The sequence below is a fragment of the Abramis brama genome, assembly GCF_963993115.1.
Source record: "Abramis brama genome assembly, chromosome: 8".
Lineage (NCBI taxonomy): Eukaryota > Metazoa > Chordata > Actinopteri > Cypriniformes > Leuciscidae > Abramis > Abramis brama.
The window spans coordinates 19,697,278-19,716,905 of record NC_139970.1 but is presented as its reverse complement, the minus strand read 5'-3'; the positions used below and the strand labels follow the sequence as shown (position 1 = coordinate 19,716,905).

The following is a 19,628-nucleotide window of genomic DNA, read 5'->3' as shown; positions in this document are numbered from 1 at the left end:
GGACCTTACAAAACCTAATTTTACTATGCATATCCTCATCTGCATATCATTTGCATATGCATATTCATCCACGTGATAACATGTTTAACGGTACAAGACATTAGGAAAATATGAAATATGGATGTGCCGTCACATTACATTAATAAAAATCATTTAGTAGCCTGCCTTGTTTTTGAATAAATAAATCAAATAGTGTAAAATACATTTCAGAGAAAGTTTTTCTTAATCTTTTCCACTGGCCAAATAGTATTTTGAATTGATTTATATTTTTAATGGAAACAGATAGGCCTTGTGCATTATTTGCACAAAACTATTTTCTCAGACAATCTGCTATTATCATAAGCGATTATCTCTGTAGTTAAAACATTAAAGCACAGCATGCCAGAGGAAAAGTGTTCAAAAGCATTGCATCCACAACAAATATTTCTATTTATTGAAATTTCTTTTTTTTGTTGTTGTAACTTCTCAGTAAAGATTTCATGTAGTTTAAGTGTTTAACTCCATTAATGAGAATGGCATATTAAATCTAAATGTTTATATCAGGAGTAAAACATAGTTTAAATCATTATTTTATTTATTTAAACTGTTATTGTGAACATGCACTGTATGATTATGGCTCATAATGAAGATTTACGGTTTTCCTTTATCTAATCTGCCAATAGATAAATATTCGTCAGTTTCACTAAACGGTCCATCGCACTCGCTGGCGCGGACATTTAAGAAGGGATGGATATTTGCTTCAAGTGATAGGCTTGGTGAGTGAAATTATATTTGTATTATCTTTCTTTATATGTATCATTTTCTTTAGATTTTCTGTCTAAAAGTGACCAAAAAGACATTTAACTCAAGCTCACCATCGGTGTCGCCAAACTGCTCCATCTCCAAAACTCGTACGCATGGGTCAGAGTTTGCCTGCAGGCGCAAATTTTCCCGTCAAGTTTGTTTTTATAAATCACAACTGTTTTGCGCGTACACAGCGGTTATAAAGAGGAAGGAGATTAAACCACATATGAAATATCTACAAAGTGGATTTCCAAGATAACCACTGCAACTAAAAATATCAAGTGCACACATGTGATTTGGTGTGTTTGTGGTAATAACATTGCCGTCAGAGCATTTTGCACATGCTTGTTTTGACACATTGTAGCCGTGGCTTTCACTCGGGTTAAAGAAGTTCCTGAATTCCACTCCGCTACATTTATTCCTTTAGCAGACACTTTTTTCCAGTAATTTACAAATGAGAATAATAGCACAATATATCGAAATTATCAGAATACTACAAATATACAAATCATGATATGCATATTGCAAAAGCTTGCAATAATTGAATGATTTCAATACTTCAAAAAGTTATTAAAAGTCTGTTTTAGGTAGCAGAGAACTGTTACTTGGAGTTATGTGTGTGCACTACCGATGACTTGCAAGACAATCAACAAGCCGGTGCTCTCATAGTAATCTAGTCTGAGAAGATAAGTTGGCTGCTGTCGACTTGTTAGTGCCAAAAGAATGTGAAACGTACAATCAGGATATCTCCCGATCATATGTTTTTTTAATTTAATATTGAAATCAGAAATTTTTTAAAACGGTGCCTTTTTTGTGTTTCTGCATGATTTCTTTCAGCTTGATAATGGTCTGCGCTTCACTACAATGTAAATACATTCGCTTCATGCTGTCCAGTGCGTCACGCAGCTTTGCCACACAGATTTTGATAGTTTGTCAGATTAATAAAACAGGTGATGAGCCAAATATATAGGCTAGGGAATAGATGTGGGAGCAGATGGGAAGTCAATTAATATTATGAGATAAACTAATATTTCACGCATAGGTTGCCAAATTTATGCCTACACAGAAGACTTGTCTAGGCTCTGCCCCGGTATGGTTTGTGTCGAGTCATTTGTTTGGTTGTTTGACGAGAAAATGTAGTTGCAATGAACGCTTTAAGAATCCTTACAAATGTAGCAGCGGATGACTATTATTGTTGCGCGGAAGACTGATGATGGCATGGTTTAATGTTTAGTTATTCCAGCCCATGCAGAGGTTGAATATTCTAAGCTGTGTATTAATATTCTACCACTGAATGTATAAACTAAAAATCAAGTCGAATTCTTATTTTTTGTGGGAAAATATTAAAATTAATATAATTTACTGTCATCAACAACTGATGACGGCACAGTTTTATGTTTGGTTGATCAATCAGTGGAAATGGGCGTTTAATTCCCACCCATGTAGAGATCGAATATTCAAGATGTTTACCCATTTTGGTTTTATTGTGTTTTCATTTGGTGATGAAAATGAAAATAAAAACAAAAACATGACCAAAAAAACACAGACCCCATTTATTTATGTTGGTTATATTGTTTTCAGTTTTAAAATATATTTAAATATAATTTAAATGACACACTCAAAGCATTATCATCTTACATACCACATTATTTAACAAGTTATAATTTTTTTTTCTTTAATATCGTGTAGCCCTAGTGAACAGCATAAGCAATAAGTAGCGCTACCATACCACATGTCCACTGAGCATTAATATAGTATCTAGATAAATATTTGAACGGATTTATCCATTTAAACAATGTATGCATAACAACAACTTTGATAAGTATGCTTTTGAAAGTGTGAAAGTAAGAGATTTCATTTATAAATCTTACTCCAATCACAAATGAGTGTTAATGTGTAGTCAGAGGAGAACGGAGTCTGTCTGTAGTCAGAAAAGAAGAGAGCAATCAGATGAATAAGTCAACTGCTACGGATGGAAGGAAGCACATATTTTCAAGAGTGAATAGACTGAAGAGTAAGTCTAATTGAGCATGAATGACTGCAGGGAACAGATGAAGCACTTCCACCAGCCCAATGATTTCACCTTAGACACAGATGTTAAGACGGGTAAGAGAAAGATGGACAGATAATTATAGAAAGGAGGAGTGTAGTAGTAACCCAGAGTACCCCACAGTGCAGAAATGAAATCGCTAGGGGAAGGAGTGGGCAGAAATGAGAACGGTCATTTCTAGGTCTACCTAATCTTCAGTTTGACTACTAGCTGTTGATATTGGTGAGATACTTCCCGGTGAAAAGTCATTTAATGCTTTGAATTACTGAGTGGAACAACACTGACTCTTCTTCCTGTAAAAAGCTGTCTGCAAGTTGGGGAAGGTTATTCCTGTGCAATTCTTTCTAATTTCCTGACCAGTGATTTATGATTAAAATGGTGAAGACAATTAAAAGACCACAAAATATTTTGCCATTTTTGGCTTGGACTATTTTTTATTATTATTATTTGACCAGGAGTATGTTACACATAAGAAAGAAATACAGGTTTAAAATGAGAGTGAGCAAATTATGACAATTTTCATTTTTGGGTGAACTATCATTTTAAGTTGCGTTTTATGCAAAAACAAAAAATCAGAAAGATGTTTGAACAAAACTGGCCTATTAGCCTCAACTTGCATTACGGGTGGTTAACAGATTATTTTTAAACAAACAAAATGACATTTTAAAATAACAGAAAAATTACTTTTATTATATTTTTAAAATGACTTTTTTCCCCCTCAAATGTCACTGAATTTCCTTTTAAAAAGATGTCAGTGTCAGATGCCACATTTGCCAGATGCCACACGTCACTGATGATATTCAAATCAAACTTGTGATGCAGCATTTCTCATGTGGTGACATGTAGAGTGACAATATGTGGATTGGTGGAACAGTGAATGCGATAAAGACAATCTGAGAGTGACACCAAGTGAAGGAAAACAGATAAAATCAACTGCACCAAAGGGTGGTGCCAATCAATCACATCAGAATGTTCAACCAGAAGACACAGACAGCAAATGAAGCTGTCACAGAGAACCAGAGAGCCAGATGATCATTGTGATCTTGCCTATGTCTCCCCGAGCCCAAAGATATCAACCATTAGATAATGCCAAGATGTGCATGACTTCCTTTTGTCCTAATTATGAATTTATTATGTTTAGCCCCTAAATGTAAGCATTAGGCAGTTTAATTTTGCATCTAATAATAATCCATTTTAAAGGTTCAAAATGTGCAAAATTTAATTTATGAGCGAGTATCCATACTCCAAACAGTGTTTTTGTCTTATCCTGAATCACTATGGTATTCTGACTTTATAACACGCAATTCGGACTTTATAACTCGCAATTGTGAGTTTATATCTAGCAATTGTGAATTTATATTATTTATATCAGAATTGCGAGATGTAAACATGCAATTGCGAGAAAAAAGTCAAAATTGTGATATAAAAAGTCAATTTTTTTTTATTCAGTGGTGGAAACAAGCTTCCATAAAAGTCTGATGCTCTCACCTTGTGTTGACATTGTGAAAATTGAAGATTTATAAATGATGCGTGGTGGGCCGCATGTAATATATTTTAATTTATTCCTAAATTATTCCTAGGTTTTTTTTTTTTTTTTTTTTGTGAATGAATACATTTTAGTACAAAAATAATCGGTGAATCATGATTTTTCTTTGTGAAAACATTCATATGTAGACTTCACACACAAATATGTGCATGCAAACGCTTGCTGAATAACAATAGCCAAAAATGCTGCAAATGGTTTGGCTCACCATTACTGTATGCTTTACATTCAGTTTTTCAGCAAACCGTGCTGCTGTTGCCAAGCTCTCTTATTTTTTTCCACACAAATATTTGTCAGTCCTCCAAGCATCAAAATGCTAGCCCTTTGATCTACAATAAATAGCTGCAATTCTTGTATCATTATTTCAAGTTCTTAGCTTCTTCCTCTGGTAATTGGCTCTTACACAATACGACGTCTACTTCTATGGTATGCTGCTCGGGTAAGAATGTGACAGCAAAGAACAGAATAGACTAGAATGGCACATTTTTCAGCTCAAACTCCCAGGTGGCTAATTCTCTTCATTAATACACCTAGAGCAGAGCGAAAAAAATCAAGCGCAGAAATCCAGTTGTGACTGTTAATTTCGTCAATTTAGCCTTAGCCTGTGTCAAATGTACCTTGTCCTGTTTTTGTTTAGTCAAATTTTAGTTGGCTGTTTTAGTCACTAAAATATCACATACTAGTCCTGCTGTATAATGGTTCAATTGATAATTATTATTTTGTTAAAAATTATAAAAGCGACAATTAATGTTAATTGTTTTTTTTATATTTCATCAGAATTATTGCACTTTCACCTATAAACAAAAATTAAGAGAATTTCAATCCATACTCATGGTTTATCATCCACTTTCCTGATTTATTATATGCTGTTTATCACATAACTTAACACACTCTCTACATTATTAAAACTGGTAATACAAGAAACTTCTGTCAAAAATTTAAACGGTGAAATTCCTAATAGTAATTTCTGCTGGGCGGTATACTGGTTCATAACGAATACCGATGTTTATTTTTGTTATGAGTTGAATTTTTAATATATCGCAATACCCCGGTGTATGTCGCTTCAACAACGATCGGAAAGCGACGCGACACTGTTTGAGAGGGGTCGCTTTTCACTGTTGCACTGTGGTGATGGCACCACTGTATGTGTTACTAAGCATGACGGTGAAGATAGATAGGTTAAACTATAATTGATAGCTATCAAATTATTTTACAGTGTTCACAAATATCAACACAGCCTTTTGGAAAATCTATTTATGGTTGGCATTGACATTGTTGAATAAAACACGAGCTCTGCACGTTTCAAAGTCAAAACGTGGCACGGTTTTTATATGAATGTATCTGAAGTGAACTGACGGTCTTTAGAAAAGTTTTGATGTTATTTCGACTGAATCTTTCTTTATCTTTCCAGATAAAGCAGCGTTTATGAGCGCTGCACTGCTTTGTGTACAGCTTGTTTGTTGATGTCTTCTGTGTTTTCAGATCATCGCCTGCGCTTCCGCAGTGCAGAGAAAGTGTGTGCGCATGGATGCCAGATTGCAATGATTAAGTAAAACATTGGGCAGAAAAAGTAAAAGAAAAGATCTGATTGGGGGATTTAAACTCTATAATTAAAATTTGGCAACCGAAATGTGAAAGCTCACAGAGCTGCAATATTTTGTTAACAAAAATAAAGAGTTTTTGCTAAGGTTTTTTTTTTTTTTTTTTAATCCTTTTTCATCAAAGGCTTTGCATGCTGATATAGTCACAGACATTGTTTAATGACCTTGGTGTCGTCTAGTCATCGTCTTATCTTAGTCATGGAAAAAAGATCGTTGATGATTTTTTTCCCCTCAATTTCACTCCTACCTGTTTCATGTAGGCATAGCACATCGTCTCAGCAACACGCTTTCCCTCATCATAACAGGCCCGGGGACCAATAGGGTTCACATGACCCCAGTACTCCTCATTCTGGGGGTGCACCTCTGGGTCTAGCAGATGACACAAACACAGAAATATGATATATGATAAAACAAGAGGGAGAACTATAAGCGATGAAATTGAAATATAAACTAGAAAAATATAAATCCTTCACACTTCTCAAGTTTGCATTATCACAAAAACATTTTGACCAAAATGTTGCTCATTAAAAATATTTTTGTGATGATGCAAACTTGAGTAGTATGCTGGATATATGTTTAATCCTCTGGTATTGTTCAGTTGGGAGTCACACTTGTAACTGAAATGTAACTTTCTTTATTCTCGGTAAAATCAATGTAATATATTTTTGTTCAGTATTTTTTTTTATTATTATTATTATTTTGTATTTTAAGAGAATTGTAGGTCACTAATTAATATTTATGCAATAATTATGTTCCATTTTTTCCCATTAAAAATAATATTTATTTCTTCTATTTTTTTATTATTACTTTCAATTAAAGCTGTATTTTATGTAAAAATACAGACAAGGCCTTTAAAATGAAATTTTGAAGGCAGATTAGTGTCATCTGGTGGGAGTAAAACAATATAAAACATCTGTAATGCGATGGTGTAACCACTAGTTTCCTATATAGCTCTAAATCAATTCTTTATTTGATTTAACACATAAAACTTGTTTTTATTAGTGGAATTGGATATATATTTAGACATTCTCAAAGACTACTTTTTGTCGAGGTCTATATATTTTTTTGTTTGAAATGTTGAGTTGACGTGTCAGTTTTTCCATTAATTTTACTATAGTCAAACCTGAACAGAGAGAAAGACATTTTGTTACATATAACATCAAAATGTAATAAAATGTACCAAATTGAAAAGGAATTCTTTATCTTTAATCAATCTGAGTCTGATTTGGTTTCAACCTCTTATTTGAGTCTTCTGGCTCAATGTGTCCATTTTGCACATGATATTTTAGAGTATCACCTCTTCACTGCTGTGCCCACCCAAATTGCTCCCTTTTTTTCATTTTTTTTTTTTTTGTATTTCCCATTAATTACCTATACAACACAAGTGTGACTATTTTTTTTTTTATATGATCATTTTTTTTTTTTTTTTTTATTAATTCCACACAAAAAAATGTTGTGGTCACATAACAACTGCCGCAAAAGTCACTGAGTTGCATACCATTCCGATGAAGTAGAAATGTTTAAAAATTCAATAATAATAAAAAATATATATTCTGGTTTAAAATAATTGAACACTACCAGATAGTTTAAAAAAAAAGAGATAAAAAAAGGAAAAATGTGCATAATACATATATGATACATCTGAAATATATATTTAAATGTACATTTCTGGGTGAAGAAACCTTTTACAAACAATTTTGACATTTTTATAAACAGTCTAAATGCATTTGTTTGGCCATAGAAAAATACACAAATAAATGAATTTAAAAAAAGAGGTTAAAAACATTTGATCTAGGTCAGTCATAATGGACTAACATTCAAACTTAATGCTGATGATCAATTGACAAAATAAGGAGAGAGCTACGCACATTCTCAAGCTAGATAATTGCAAGTACTTCTAAAGACCTAAGACCTATTATTTCTCTTTCCTTCTGTTGTGGCTTAAAAACACTAGGCCTACTATCAAAATAACTGAGACTCTGTCAGACTAATGCACATCATGGTGATTGCTGTGAAACAGCCTCTTAAATCAGATTGCTGTACACAGCTGTACACATTCTGGCTGTGCTCAGAATATCGATACAACGATACATCGTCATGAACTCCTGACGATGCGCGTATCGATACAGCAGCTGCCGTATCGATACTGTTGTGCTTATGTAGCCAATTCAGGGCTCGAATTTCGGCGCGGGTATTGCGCATAATTTTAATCATTCCTGCACTTTAGCATGTAGATTGTATGAGTAAATTAATCCACACAGACTATACAATCAGATCAGTCATTTTAAAACTTTCTGCGAGACGCAATTTCACAAAGAGCGTGAAGCCTTGTTTGTACTTTCGCCTGGCTCCGCAGCGCGAGTCTCCGCTGCCTGCACGCGCACCTCCCCAAACGGGCGAGGCGTTTATACTCGACGCGCTCACAAACAGCTCGCGAGTAACAAAAGTTATTTTTCGCGGATTATATCACTTTAACAAACAAAAACACGCAAAATGATGTCAAACATTTCGGTCTTGTTGAGTATCCTCTAAACCAGTGGTTCTCAAACCTGTCCTGGAGGACCACCAACACTGCACGTTTTCTTTGTCTCCCTAATCAAACACACCTGATTCAACTCATCAGCTCATTAACCCATGTGATAATGAGCTGATGAGTTGAATCAGGTGTGTTTGATTAGGGAGACAAAGAAAACGTGCAGTGTTGGTGGTCCTCCAGGACAGGTTTGAGAACCACTGCTCTAAACACAGTCGGTTATGTCTTCAGCATAAAACGCATGATGGGACAGTATAATGAAATCAGGATCCGTGCACTAGCTCTTAAAGGGACAGAAGCCATATGTGTCTGTCATTAATATTGTTGTCAAAACAACAAAAGATAGTTTTAATTTGAAGAATTTGGATTAATAGCCTATGTATTTAACTTAGTCAGGACTAAAATACTACCCAGTGTTATTTTGCATTTGATTACTTTATTCAGTTTCTAGTAGCCTATTTCTGAATACTAGTGCTAGACCTATTCAAAAAGTTTTCTCTTTATTGGTAGGCTATCTTTATTCTATTGTATTTATTTGTGCTACTGAAGGAAGAGCCATTTTAAGTTTTTTTGTGACAAGTTTATTATTTCATTTAACTCTTCGTTTTTTTATGACAAAAACTAAATAGTTTTTCAGTGATCACAAATGTTGTAACACTGGTTATACAAGAAACATATATTACTGTTACTAATCTCTGAAATTCCAAATTGATCCATATCGTGATACGTATCATATCGTGGCTTTAGTATCGTGATGCGTATCGTATCGTGACATTGTTGGTGATTCACAGCCCTACACAGCTGTAGTATTTCTGAGGAATCTTCCACACCGCACACCGTCCATTAAGTCAGCGCTCTGTGCCTGTAACACATGTAATTGTGGTTTGTGGGAATTCCTGATGGCCTTCAGAGGTGACACTAAGTACTAGGGATGTGCATTTTTTTTGTCAATTTTTCCTTTCAAGTATTGATGGATCTCAAAAACGAGTACGAGCAGACCCTGAAGAGTGAATGAAACGCTTAGCTATGTGTTAATAAACTCAGCCAAACGCATCCTATATGAAATTAATCTGATATATACAACATAAAAGTAATTTTACAACTTACATCTGCACAAAAGGATGCAAATGCGCACGTGAACTTGACCGTGCTTGTCTCAATGTGTAACCTTCCGTTGTGGATGTGTTCTTTCCATAACAACGTACTGAAACACGAGCAACTAAATCAAATAATTGACAACATTATATTACAATAGTGTTCTCATTATAATGTTATGTATATGGCAGATTTTGTACTTCATGATCAAAGTGATTCCAGGCATTACTGCGTATTTCAAATCCATAGTTTCACTTTATTTTGCCAGTCTGGACTGCATGCTGTCCTAACAATCAGACATCAGCAACCACCCATAATACTGCCAAAAATCAGAATTTTTTAAAAATCTTTAAATCTTTTAAAGTCGCGGCGATCATCGTTTTCATGATCGATCAGCGCTATCATGTCCAAGTACTCGAGTACTCGTGCATATCCCTACTAAGTAAGAAAATAGCTGCACCACCCAGGTAGGTCAAGAAAATATACAGTAGGCTGAACAAAAGAGAGGTAGCTGTAGAAAGGAATTTATCTCGGTTCACTGTACGGATAACTCATGAAATCAGAACTATATATGGTCTGCTTAGGGTTACCAGGACAAAAGCGTGACTGTGGCAAGTGCTCATCCCATTACTGTCAGGGGAGTCCCAGAAATCCACCCAACAGTTTACAGTCCAGAACCTCCTCGTATACTAAGATCTGAAGCGAGCCATCCTGCAGCGAGTCGGCCTTAGCCCAGAGCGTCAGCGCATCCGGTCACTGGGCCTGGGTGAAAGTGACCGCCGGCCCTTCGTTGATGGCTCTAGCAGCTCCGGGACGCGTGTTGGCTGAGGGAAGTGACGTCATCCAAGTCATCAGTAAGGTGGTACTGGAGCAATTCATTGCGCGGCTCCCCAAGAAAACATTGCAATAGGTCCAGTGCCACTGCCCGACGTCGCTGGACTCGGCCATCCAACTGGCGGAGGACCAAATGGTGGCGTGCTGCTGTGGTTCCCAGGATGGCACGCTGAAGAACGTGTTTGAACAGGTCTGTTCTATCGATGGACAGTTTCTCCAACAGGCTCGACCGCCCTGCTATCCTTATTTTTCGATTATAAAAGACAGGTTGTGTCAAATGACCCAAGATGCTCAGTCAAAGCAAGATACAACACAATTGTTAGTACCAAAAAGCCGTCGGTAAATGCTTTTCCAGGCGGCTCACAGTAATCCGATGGCCAGGCATTTAGGACAGGCAGCAACGTTAAATCGTCTAATGGCCCGATTCTTTTGGCCGGGCATTCACGAGAATGTGCGCAGATGGTTTGCGGCTTCTCGTGAATGTCAGCTGGTAAATCCACCGGCCTCTCCAAAAGCACCTTTGCACCCTCTTCCACTTATGTGGGCCCCCTTCGAGAGAATTGGCATGGACCTCATCGGCCCATTCGAACGATCGGCACGTGGGCATCGCTTTGCATTAGTGCTGGTGGATTATGCAACGCGATACCCTGAGGCGGTTGCACTCCACAGCATTTCTGCAAAGAGTGTAGCTGGAATGGCTGGAACCCCTCTTGTTCGCTCTGTGCGAGGTCCCGCAAGCCTCCACAGCAGTGTTAATTTTGGCAGCCATTTTTGATTTAGTATTAGTCTTCATCTTCAGACGAAAATGCTTATTGGTCTTAGTCACATTTTAGTAATTTTGTCTTTCATAGTTTTAGTCTAGTTTTAGTTGACGAAAAGTCAACTTTTAGTCATTACTTTTAGTCAAACTGCAGTTACCGACATTCATTTCGGTAGCTATTTTATATGTAGTCTTTAGACCAAAAATTTTATTATAATTTTTCTTTCTAGGCCAATTCAATCAAGCTTATGAGAACCTAAGGCACACCTGTGCAATAATCATGCTGTCTAATCAGCATCTTGATATGCCACACCTGTGAGGTGGATGGATTATATCGGCAAAGGAGAAGTGCTCACTAACACAGATTTAGACAGATTTGTGAACAATATTTGAGAGAAATAGGCCTTTTGTGTACATAGAAAAAGTCTTAGATCTTTGAGTTCAGCTCATGAAAAATGGGAGCAAAAACAAAAGTGTTGCGTTTATAATTTTGTTCAGTGTTAGCATCCACACTAAAGGACAATAACGTTTTGTTGATTATAAGCGAGTACTGCAGTTCGTCTGACACTTTAAAAGCTCTTTAACGTCTGACGGATTCTGATTGGCAGTCAATGCTTTAATTGTTTATCAACTGGGGAAAATAAATGGTTTTTAATGTGATTCCAATGATATCATTTTCTATTTTCAAAGAATTAAATCGATTATTAAAATTTTCAGTTACAGTTATCATAGTTAATCACATCATTGATCACATCACGCCCTTAACACAGAGTAAAGCAACTCAGTTAGACAGAGATGTCATGATGGGCAAAGATACAAATAATAATATTTGGACAGTCTGCAGCTTTGGTGGAAACCCAGTGGTAAAAGCGCTGTGATCCATAACCAAGCTTGGTAATGAACACTCTTGGACAGAGCACTGCAATAATCTAAAATAAGACTGGGAAAACTGCAAACAAATTTGTCCGGATCAAACTGAAAGGTAATTGTTATATCTGTCAAAATACACTGAGTTTCAGAGCCATTACAGCAGTAGTTATTGATGCAGCTGTATAGATTAAGAAATTATGTTGCCAATTTTGGTCGATCAATTACTCTGGTGAGAAGACATTATTTTTAAAGATCATTTTACATGTAAAGTTAATTAATATTATAATAGTTTAGATTCAAATTATATAATTCCCTCGATAAATTATGTTTATGTTCTCAAACCAATTTTGCCATTCAGAGTAAAAGAGTGGTTCTTGGATTTCAATGCAATTCAGTGTTCTTGGTTCATTAAAAAGGCAGATTTTGAAAGCTTGAGCCAAAGGCAATAGCTAGGGCGAAAGCAGGATCAATTTTTTTGCACATTCAAACAAACAATCCTTTAAAAGCAGCCATCATGACGAATAGTAACTCAAGCAGTTTAAAGGCAATCAATAGCACAACAAATGATTTGATGGCACTGTCACTTTCTAGTGATAATGGTTTATTTCTTGCATGTAATAAATGCCATTAGCAAGAGAGCAAACAGAAAAAATATGCATGACAAACAAACAAAACATTAACTGCACATAACCAATTACTACGGCTGGGTTGAAACTATTGATTTCTCAATTTTAATCGATTCTCATTTTGATAAACCAATATTGATTAAATCCAAAGAATCAATCTATTAGTCTATGATGTTTTCAGATGATGCCTGAACAAACATGATGCCTATTTATGATATGAGACAATATCAGCTTTCAAATTTTTTCAGTTTTATTAAAAATTTCAAACAATAAATACCACTTTTGCACTCTTTACTGTGGCGTGACAGATGTGTCCTATGACAGTTATAACAGCCACTGTAAAAAAAAAAAAAAAAAAACTAATTGGAGAAAAAACAATTAAAATTCATTAAAATTATTATAAAAACTGCCTTCTTTGTGAAATTAAAATGTATAGAAATTTGTTCATTTTAACCTTTAATATAGTAATGTACCAACTGACAGGGAGCCCTAAATAGTTAGAACAGCATTAGTTGAAAGATTTCTTTCTTTGAGAATTTCTTTTTATTGTACCTGATAATTTTTCTCTTGGATAGAAATTCCTAATTCCCAAATGAGCTGATTATCCAACCATCAAAATGCTGAAGATCAATTGCAGTTTCCTCTCAGTTGTTCAAAAAAAGTAAATATACTCATTTCAAAGAGATGTGGGATCACACAGAGAAGGTATGGGTGAGACGGGGTCACGTTAGGTAATCTGGTAAACAGGTTTGCCATTTCAGGTGCCACAACCTCTCAGCAGTGTAATTATTACTTAATTAAGGGGAACTGTCTAATTAATTGACATGGCCATAATATTTAACTTCCTTTTAGGACAAATTATTTGTGTTGTGACAATTCAAGATGAACTCAAAGCAGCTTCCACTACATCGGGATCGGGTCCTACATTTACCAAAATCTTTTCAAATCCCACACTCATGCACTCTCAAACTGCCTGAAGCACTTCATCCCTGTCTCTTCTAGCCTTTGATCTCAACTCATATACCTAAACTAATGCCAACTTGACTACAGGTCTCTGATACCAACAACCAGGTTCACACAGATTTAGTTCTGTCTGTGTCTGAAATTTTAGGTCGCTGTTCTGCTACAGCAGACTACTTCTACAACAAACATCTAATGAAAAAAACAAACAATAGGAGAACAGCAATTGATGTGTAAGTGCGTTTATGAGAGATATAAATAATATGTTATTATATAATATATTATATAATGTCCCCTTCCCATCACTGTAAGCATTAGAATGGAGACATTTGTACACATACCTCCATACACTTCTGAAGTGGAGGCAAGGAGCAGGCGAGCTCCGACTCGCTTGGCCAATCCTGTGGACAGAGAGAGACATGAACAAATCAGTTGTTAAATTGTATCTACAAGACAGAGTCTGCCTCATCAATCAATTTGTGACTCCCATCGGGTGAGTCAGAAACAACCAGACCAGACATCAATCAGAAAAAGGCTGCAAGGAAAAAGCAAAGACCATCCTGATCAGGATATCAGCCAGAGAAAAATAACATTCAACAATTCACTTCTTTCACAGCTTAATGTATGAATTGAGGTGTTAAATTCTCATTTTTCTTGAGATTTGATTTAAGCTTATGTTTCCCTGACACAGACAGCTGGTTAGCAAAATTAATTTCAACGTAGTTAAAAACGAAAAGGAAATGCTCAGTGAGTGGAGCTAAAAGGTTAATGCTCCATTGCATTTGTAACGTATGGAGCTGGTTATGTGATGCAAACGTCAAAATGTATTTGTTTACGCACTATGGTTAAAAGGTTTTGAAGTCATGGTACTGTGTAGGGGTGGGGGAAAAATCGATTCTTAGAATAATTCTAATAGATGCATCGCGATGCGGACGTGGACGATTCTGAATCGAATCACAAATGTCAAAAATCGATTTTCTAAATGTTAATTGAAAACGTTATGTTGACGGAACGCAAAAGGCGCATGGACAGTCTGTGGCGTTCAGCTGTGCACATAACAGCAACACATGATGGTGGAGCGAGAAATCCGACCGGAAAACCCTGCATTAAAATCTAGCGTAACTTTGGCTTTATGAAGTTGAAGGGAAAAAGGACCTAGACAAGAGCCACACTTTATGCAAGTAGGGCTCCAGACTGCAACCAAATGGGCGACAAGAGGTCGCACTGGTGTGTGACCACCACGTTGTCCAATTGCTAAGAGCTGGAACTTCTGTTACATACGTGAAACATCAAACGGCAAACGAAAGTGAAACGAAACTGTGCTATTCGTTTGAGCTGCGCTACGCAGACCATTTAGCGCAGCGCAAGCTCAGAACAGGTTTACTCGTGGGCCAATCTCAATCACGCGACACTGTTATTACACAGCGCTGGGAGATCCAGTGAGAAAGTGATTGAATTCACAGCAGAATTAATAATATCGCAGCGAGATCTAATTGGAAGCATTCAAATTCGGCACAGAATTCTGATGTGGAAACCAGGACAACCTTAAAGATGAACTGAACTGAAAAAATCAACATTGATAACATGTTGTTTATGACAATTAAAAGTAAATTACACTAAAAAAAATTATTAAAAATATCAATATAGCTTTTTTTAAAAGCAACACAAAAATTGCGTTTGTTAGTATAAGAACGCTGGCAATTCTGATGACGTCACTGGAATGGTAGGACCTGCAAAGGTATATAGGCAGCTGCAACTTCATTTCCTATACACACGAAAATGAGTCATTTTGGTTACGCGTTTGAGCCTGTGAGGGACAGGCCAGTAGTACCTGACTACCACCACAAGGAGGACGATCAGTTTCAGGCTCCACCTACAGTACAGGATCGTTTGGGGGGAAGTGACTGGTGCGGGCGCGGGCGCGGGCGCTGCCGGAGCATGGACAGTGCACCGGAATCAATCTGTTGCAGAGAGGTCAACCTGGAACATTTATTTTTGAAATGCGATATGGAATTAGACCATATTGCATATATCGATATAGTTCAAATTTGTGATCCTTGCTCCCCCCGCCACTCCTTTTCCACTCTGCGTGTGTGTTTAGAGCATGTTATGTTATGAGAGGCGAATCATGACTACTTCAGAAAACCCAGCACAATAGGAACTACCAGGCAGTGACATAAGTGTACGCTGAAATAAAGTTTTTCACCTCAGAAAAACGGATTTTCTTGTCCTGTCAGCCGTTATACTGTTCTCGTAGCGCACTCTTTCAATTGCACGCGCAAATGCAGCGGTGCGCGCTGTATCGCCTCACTGATCAAGGTTGTTAAGTTAGCTGCACGCAAAATGTTAAAATCAAAATACTGCACGGCGGATTACTGCACAGATACCTCTTACTATGGACCTAACAGCTAACGTTAGTTCTGCGAGTTGAACTCCCTGCATCAACAATGTTTACTGACACGATGAACATCAGCTAGCTTCAGGGTGAGTAGAGAGGGACATTGGATTCTGTTTACAGACCTGCTGCGTTTTAGTTAGCTGCTAGTAAACGCATTATTATCGATCTGTGATATCGTCTGAGTCATGATTTATTTATAGTTTATATGGTCGGAGTGGTGGCTAGCTTGTGGAGTTTGACAAAAGTGCTTCCAACGTGTTTAGCTGCTAGCCCTTTACCTAGGTTGGATCGTTTGGTATCTAGCTTGGTTTTGTGACTCAATTTCAATGAATGCCGAGTGTGTCAGTCTAAGTTTTGTTGAACACTATAAAGCCTGGTTTCCTTGTCAAAGTCGTAAACCCAGCTGCCTTAGCCCTATACAATTCATTACTACAGTCAGGGGCAATGCAGTATGATATTTGTTTAATTATAAAACATATTGTAAGTAAATTCATTATGGATCATTACAAATACTTTATTTTAAAAGTACCAAGTAGTCACACAGTGAGAAAAAAGAAAATCTGTATAGAAAAAAAAAGATGCATCAATAATCGTTTTATCATCGCATTGCAGCCCTCTGAATCGTAATCGAATGGAGTCTTGAGGTGCCTAGAGATTCCCACCCCTAGTACTGTGCAGGGAATTGTGTATAATTAATAAGTCTTCATTAATGGAAAATATTTCCCTGTATTCACAATCTGAGTAAAAATGGCCAATTATATATATTGGTATATTTTTGCTGTTTTGCGAAAAATATAGCCAGTCACTTATTTCCAATGAGCCTGGGTTGCATTATCTTAATATGTGTCCACCTTATTATTTGTCCTAGTTGTCTATTTTTAAAATGTGGCTGGTTGGTTTTTTAATATGGCATGTCAAGTTTAAACTGTTTCAAGACCCTGCAGTCTGTTTCTTTCACTTCTGAGCACCCAGGTACTACACTTTAACTGGCAGCTTAAAGGAGAACCATTTTTTTGTAAATTTGGAGTGCTGTCAGTACAGAGAACAACAACAAAAATCGGTGTTGCCTACACCGTGATGTCCTCTTTTTAAAATTTGCACCCTGTTGACTTCAATGGGGCAAGTTTTAAACCTGCTTTTAGCCTCTTAACATCCTTGAAGTGCACAGCCATGTTAGATGATTCCTTCAGAGTGAACACGGTGAATCTGACTGCAGTAGATGTGAAAGATATGAATAAAAGTAGGGATGTCCCGATCAGGTTTTTTTGCCCTCGAGTCCGAGTCTGAGTCATTTGATTTTGAGTATCTACCGATACCGAGTCCCGATCCGATACTTCTATAATACATAAAAAAGAATAAAGAAGAGCGAAAAAACAGATCCAGGATGTTCCTTATTTTTTATTTAATTCACCTTATTTTAACATTCAACAACTCTGTTAACAAACAGAGCACTTCTGTGAGGTAGCTTGAACAATCAAGTAATAAATAACATAAATTCTTCACTTTTGGACTTTAGTGCAACAGTAAATATAAAAAAGTCTAATATATAAACAAATAGCACCTCAACTTAAAATACCTGGCAGGCATGTAAACAAATAAAAAATAAAAGTGCCACAGTGTTTGCAAAGCCAGTAATGTGCTTTTAGGAACTGCACTCCTAACTCTTAGGCCGGTTTCACACTGCACGCGTTAGCAGAGCGTGCAGCGCGTATTTTTTTCGCCGCCCATGTTAAGAGATTAGAGCATTCACACCGCACGCAGAGGTGGTGAGCAGAGCAGGAGCAGCAGTGCCGCAATCGTTTCGGCGGCGAGTCTACTTTTGCTGCGCCGCTTACGCTGAATTAAAGTGACAATGCATTGATCATGGCCAAAATACACCGCAGTTTTATCCAAAAAGTGCATTGATGATATCTATTGTGTTTTAAACAGTCAATCAAATGACCAACAGCAATTTAAAAAGAAAACAAATGTCCAAAAACAAACTTGTTGCCAGAACAATAAAAACAAAGATGAACCAAAAGTTATATAAATGAAATTATTAATAAAACAAGTTTCTTGACAAGTCTTTTCTCTTAAATGTATTTGAAAACTAAATAAAGCAATGCCAACTTATCCATTATAGAGTACTCCGTCTGTACACAACCCGCGGTTCAGCCGCGCGTGACAAACGCTGCCAGTGTGAAAGCAAAACGCGCGTGTCCTGCTCCTGCTCACCATATGCACTGCTCCTGCGCTGCTTACACTCTGCTAACGCGTGCAGTGTGAAACCGGCGTAACTCTGTGCCACCGCATAACTATAGATGTGTTAAAAAATAATGAGAATATATATACATATATATCCGAGTCCTGATCGGGAGGTAACGTCCGATTCCGATCGAGTCTGAAAACACGTGATCGGGCCCGATTTCCGATCACGTGATCGGATCGGGACATCCCTAAATAAAAGTGATGTTAATTCAGCCAGCGCACATACCTGTATTTACATCCTGTTTTCGGTCGAAGTCCAGAGTAGTCGATTGTTGAGTTCACACGCGTGATCATAGGTAACTAAACCTATGCGCGTGAATTCGACAATCGACTACTGTGGACTTCGACCGAAAACAGGATGTAAATACAGGTATGTGCGCTGGCTGAATTAACATCACTTTTATTCATATCTTTCACATCTACTGCAGTCAGATTCACCGTGTTCACTCTAAAGGAATCACTCACATTGGCTGTGCACTTGTAATGACACATCAAGGATGTTAAGAGGCTAAAAGCAGGTTTAAAACTTGCCCCATTGAAGTCAACAGGGTGCAAATTTTAAAATGTGGATAACACGGTGTAGGCAACACCGATTTTTGTCGTTGTTCTCTGTACTGAGAGCACTCCAAATTTACAAAAAAATGAGCTCAATGTTAAAATTGACCGGAGTTCTCCTTTAAGGCAAAATCAAAATATTGATTTAAAGGTGTGACATATTATGCCTCTTTTCACAAGATGTAATATAAATCGTTGGTGTCCCCAGAATGTGCCTGTAAAATTTCAGCTCAAAATACCCCCCAGATAATTTATTATAGCTTGTCAAAGTTGACAATTTTTGTGTGTGTCCCTTTAAATGCAAATGAACAGAAAAAGTCAGATTTTCATGATATGTCCCCTTTAAATACACAAGTATTTTATGAATGACAGCCGTTGGACCTCTGTGAAACAGATTCCACAGAAATAACCAGGCAATAACCTGCAAAAGCAATTGTATATAATTACAGGTAGATGGAAAATAGATCATTTTATGTCAAGAGAAATAATAACTCAGAAAACGTGAGAATCACTCCAAAAAAACCCAAAAAAACCAAAACTGCATTATAGTCTTTAATGGCTACTACTTACAGACAGTGAACATCTGATAGAAGAGTGCAAAGAAAGTGTACAATGGATGACAGAAAACAGGCTAACTGTGGCAAGCAGGATGAGGTGGCGTGATTGCGGATGAGCGACACCTGCGCGACGCACCGGTCTTGTATCTCTCACGGAGGAGCGGAAGCATAAAAGGAGGAGCAACGACAGTGAAGGACGAGAGAGGCCAGGCCTGG

At 37.0% G+C, this 19,628-nt stretch overlaps 1 protein-coding gene across 6 annotated transcripts in view; it reads right to left on the bottom strand.

Annotated features, from left to right (window-relative positions):
* Nucleotides 1-19,628, bottom strand: part of uxs1 (UDP-glucuronate decarboxylase 1) — a 93,534-nt gene that overhangs the window by 22,301 nt on the left and 51,605 nt on the right. For all 6 annotated transcript variants that reach the window (XM_084122235.1, XM_084122232.1, XM_084122234.1 and 3 more), the window contains 2 exons: nucleotides 13,997-14,056; nucleotides 6,225-6,346 (listed from right to left, as the gene is read on the bottom strand). In XM_084122235.1, the coding sequence (XP_083978361.1) occupies nucleotides 6,225-6,346; nucleotides 13,997-14,056 (182 nt within the window). The remainder of the gene's footprint in view (nucleotides 1-6,224; nucleotides 6,347-13,996; nucleotides 14,057-19,628) is intronic.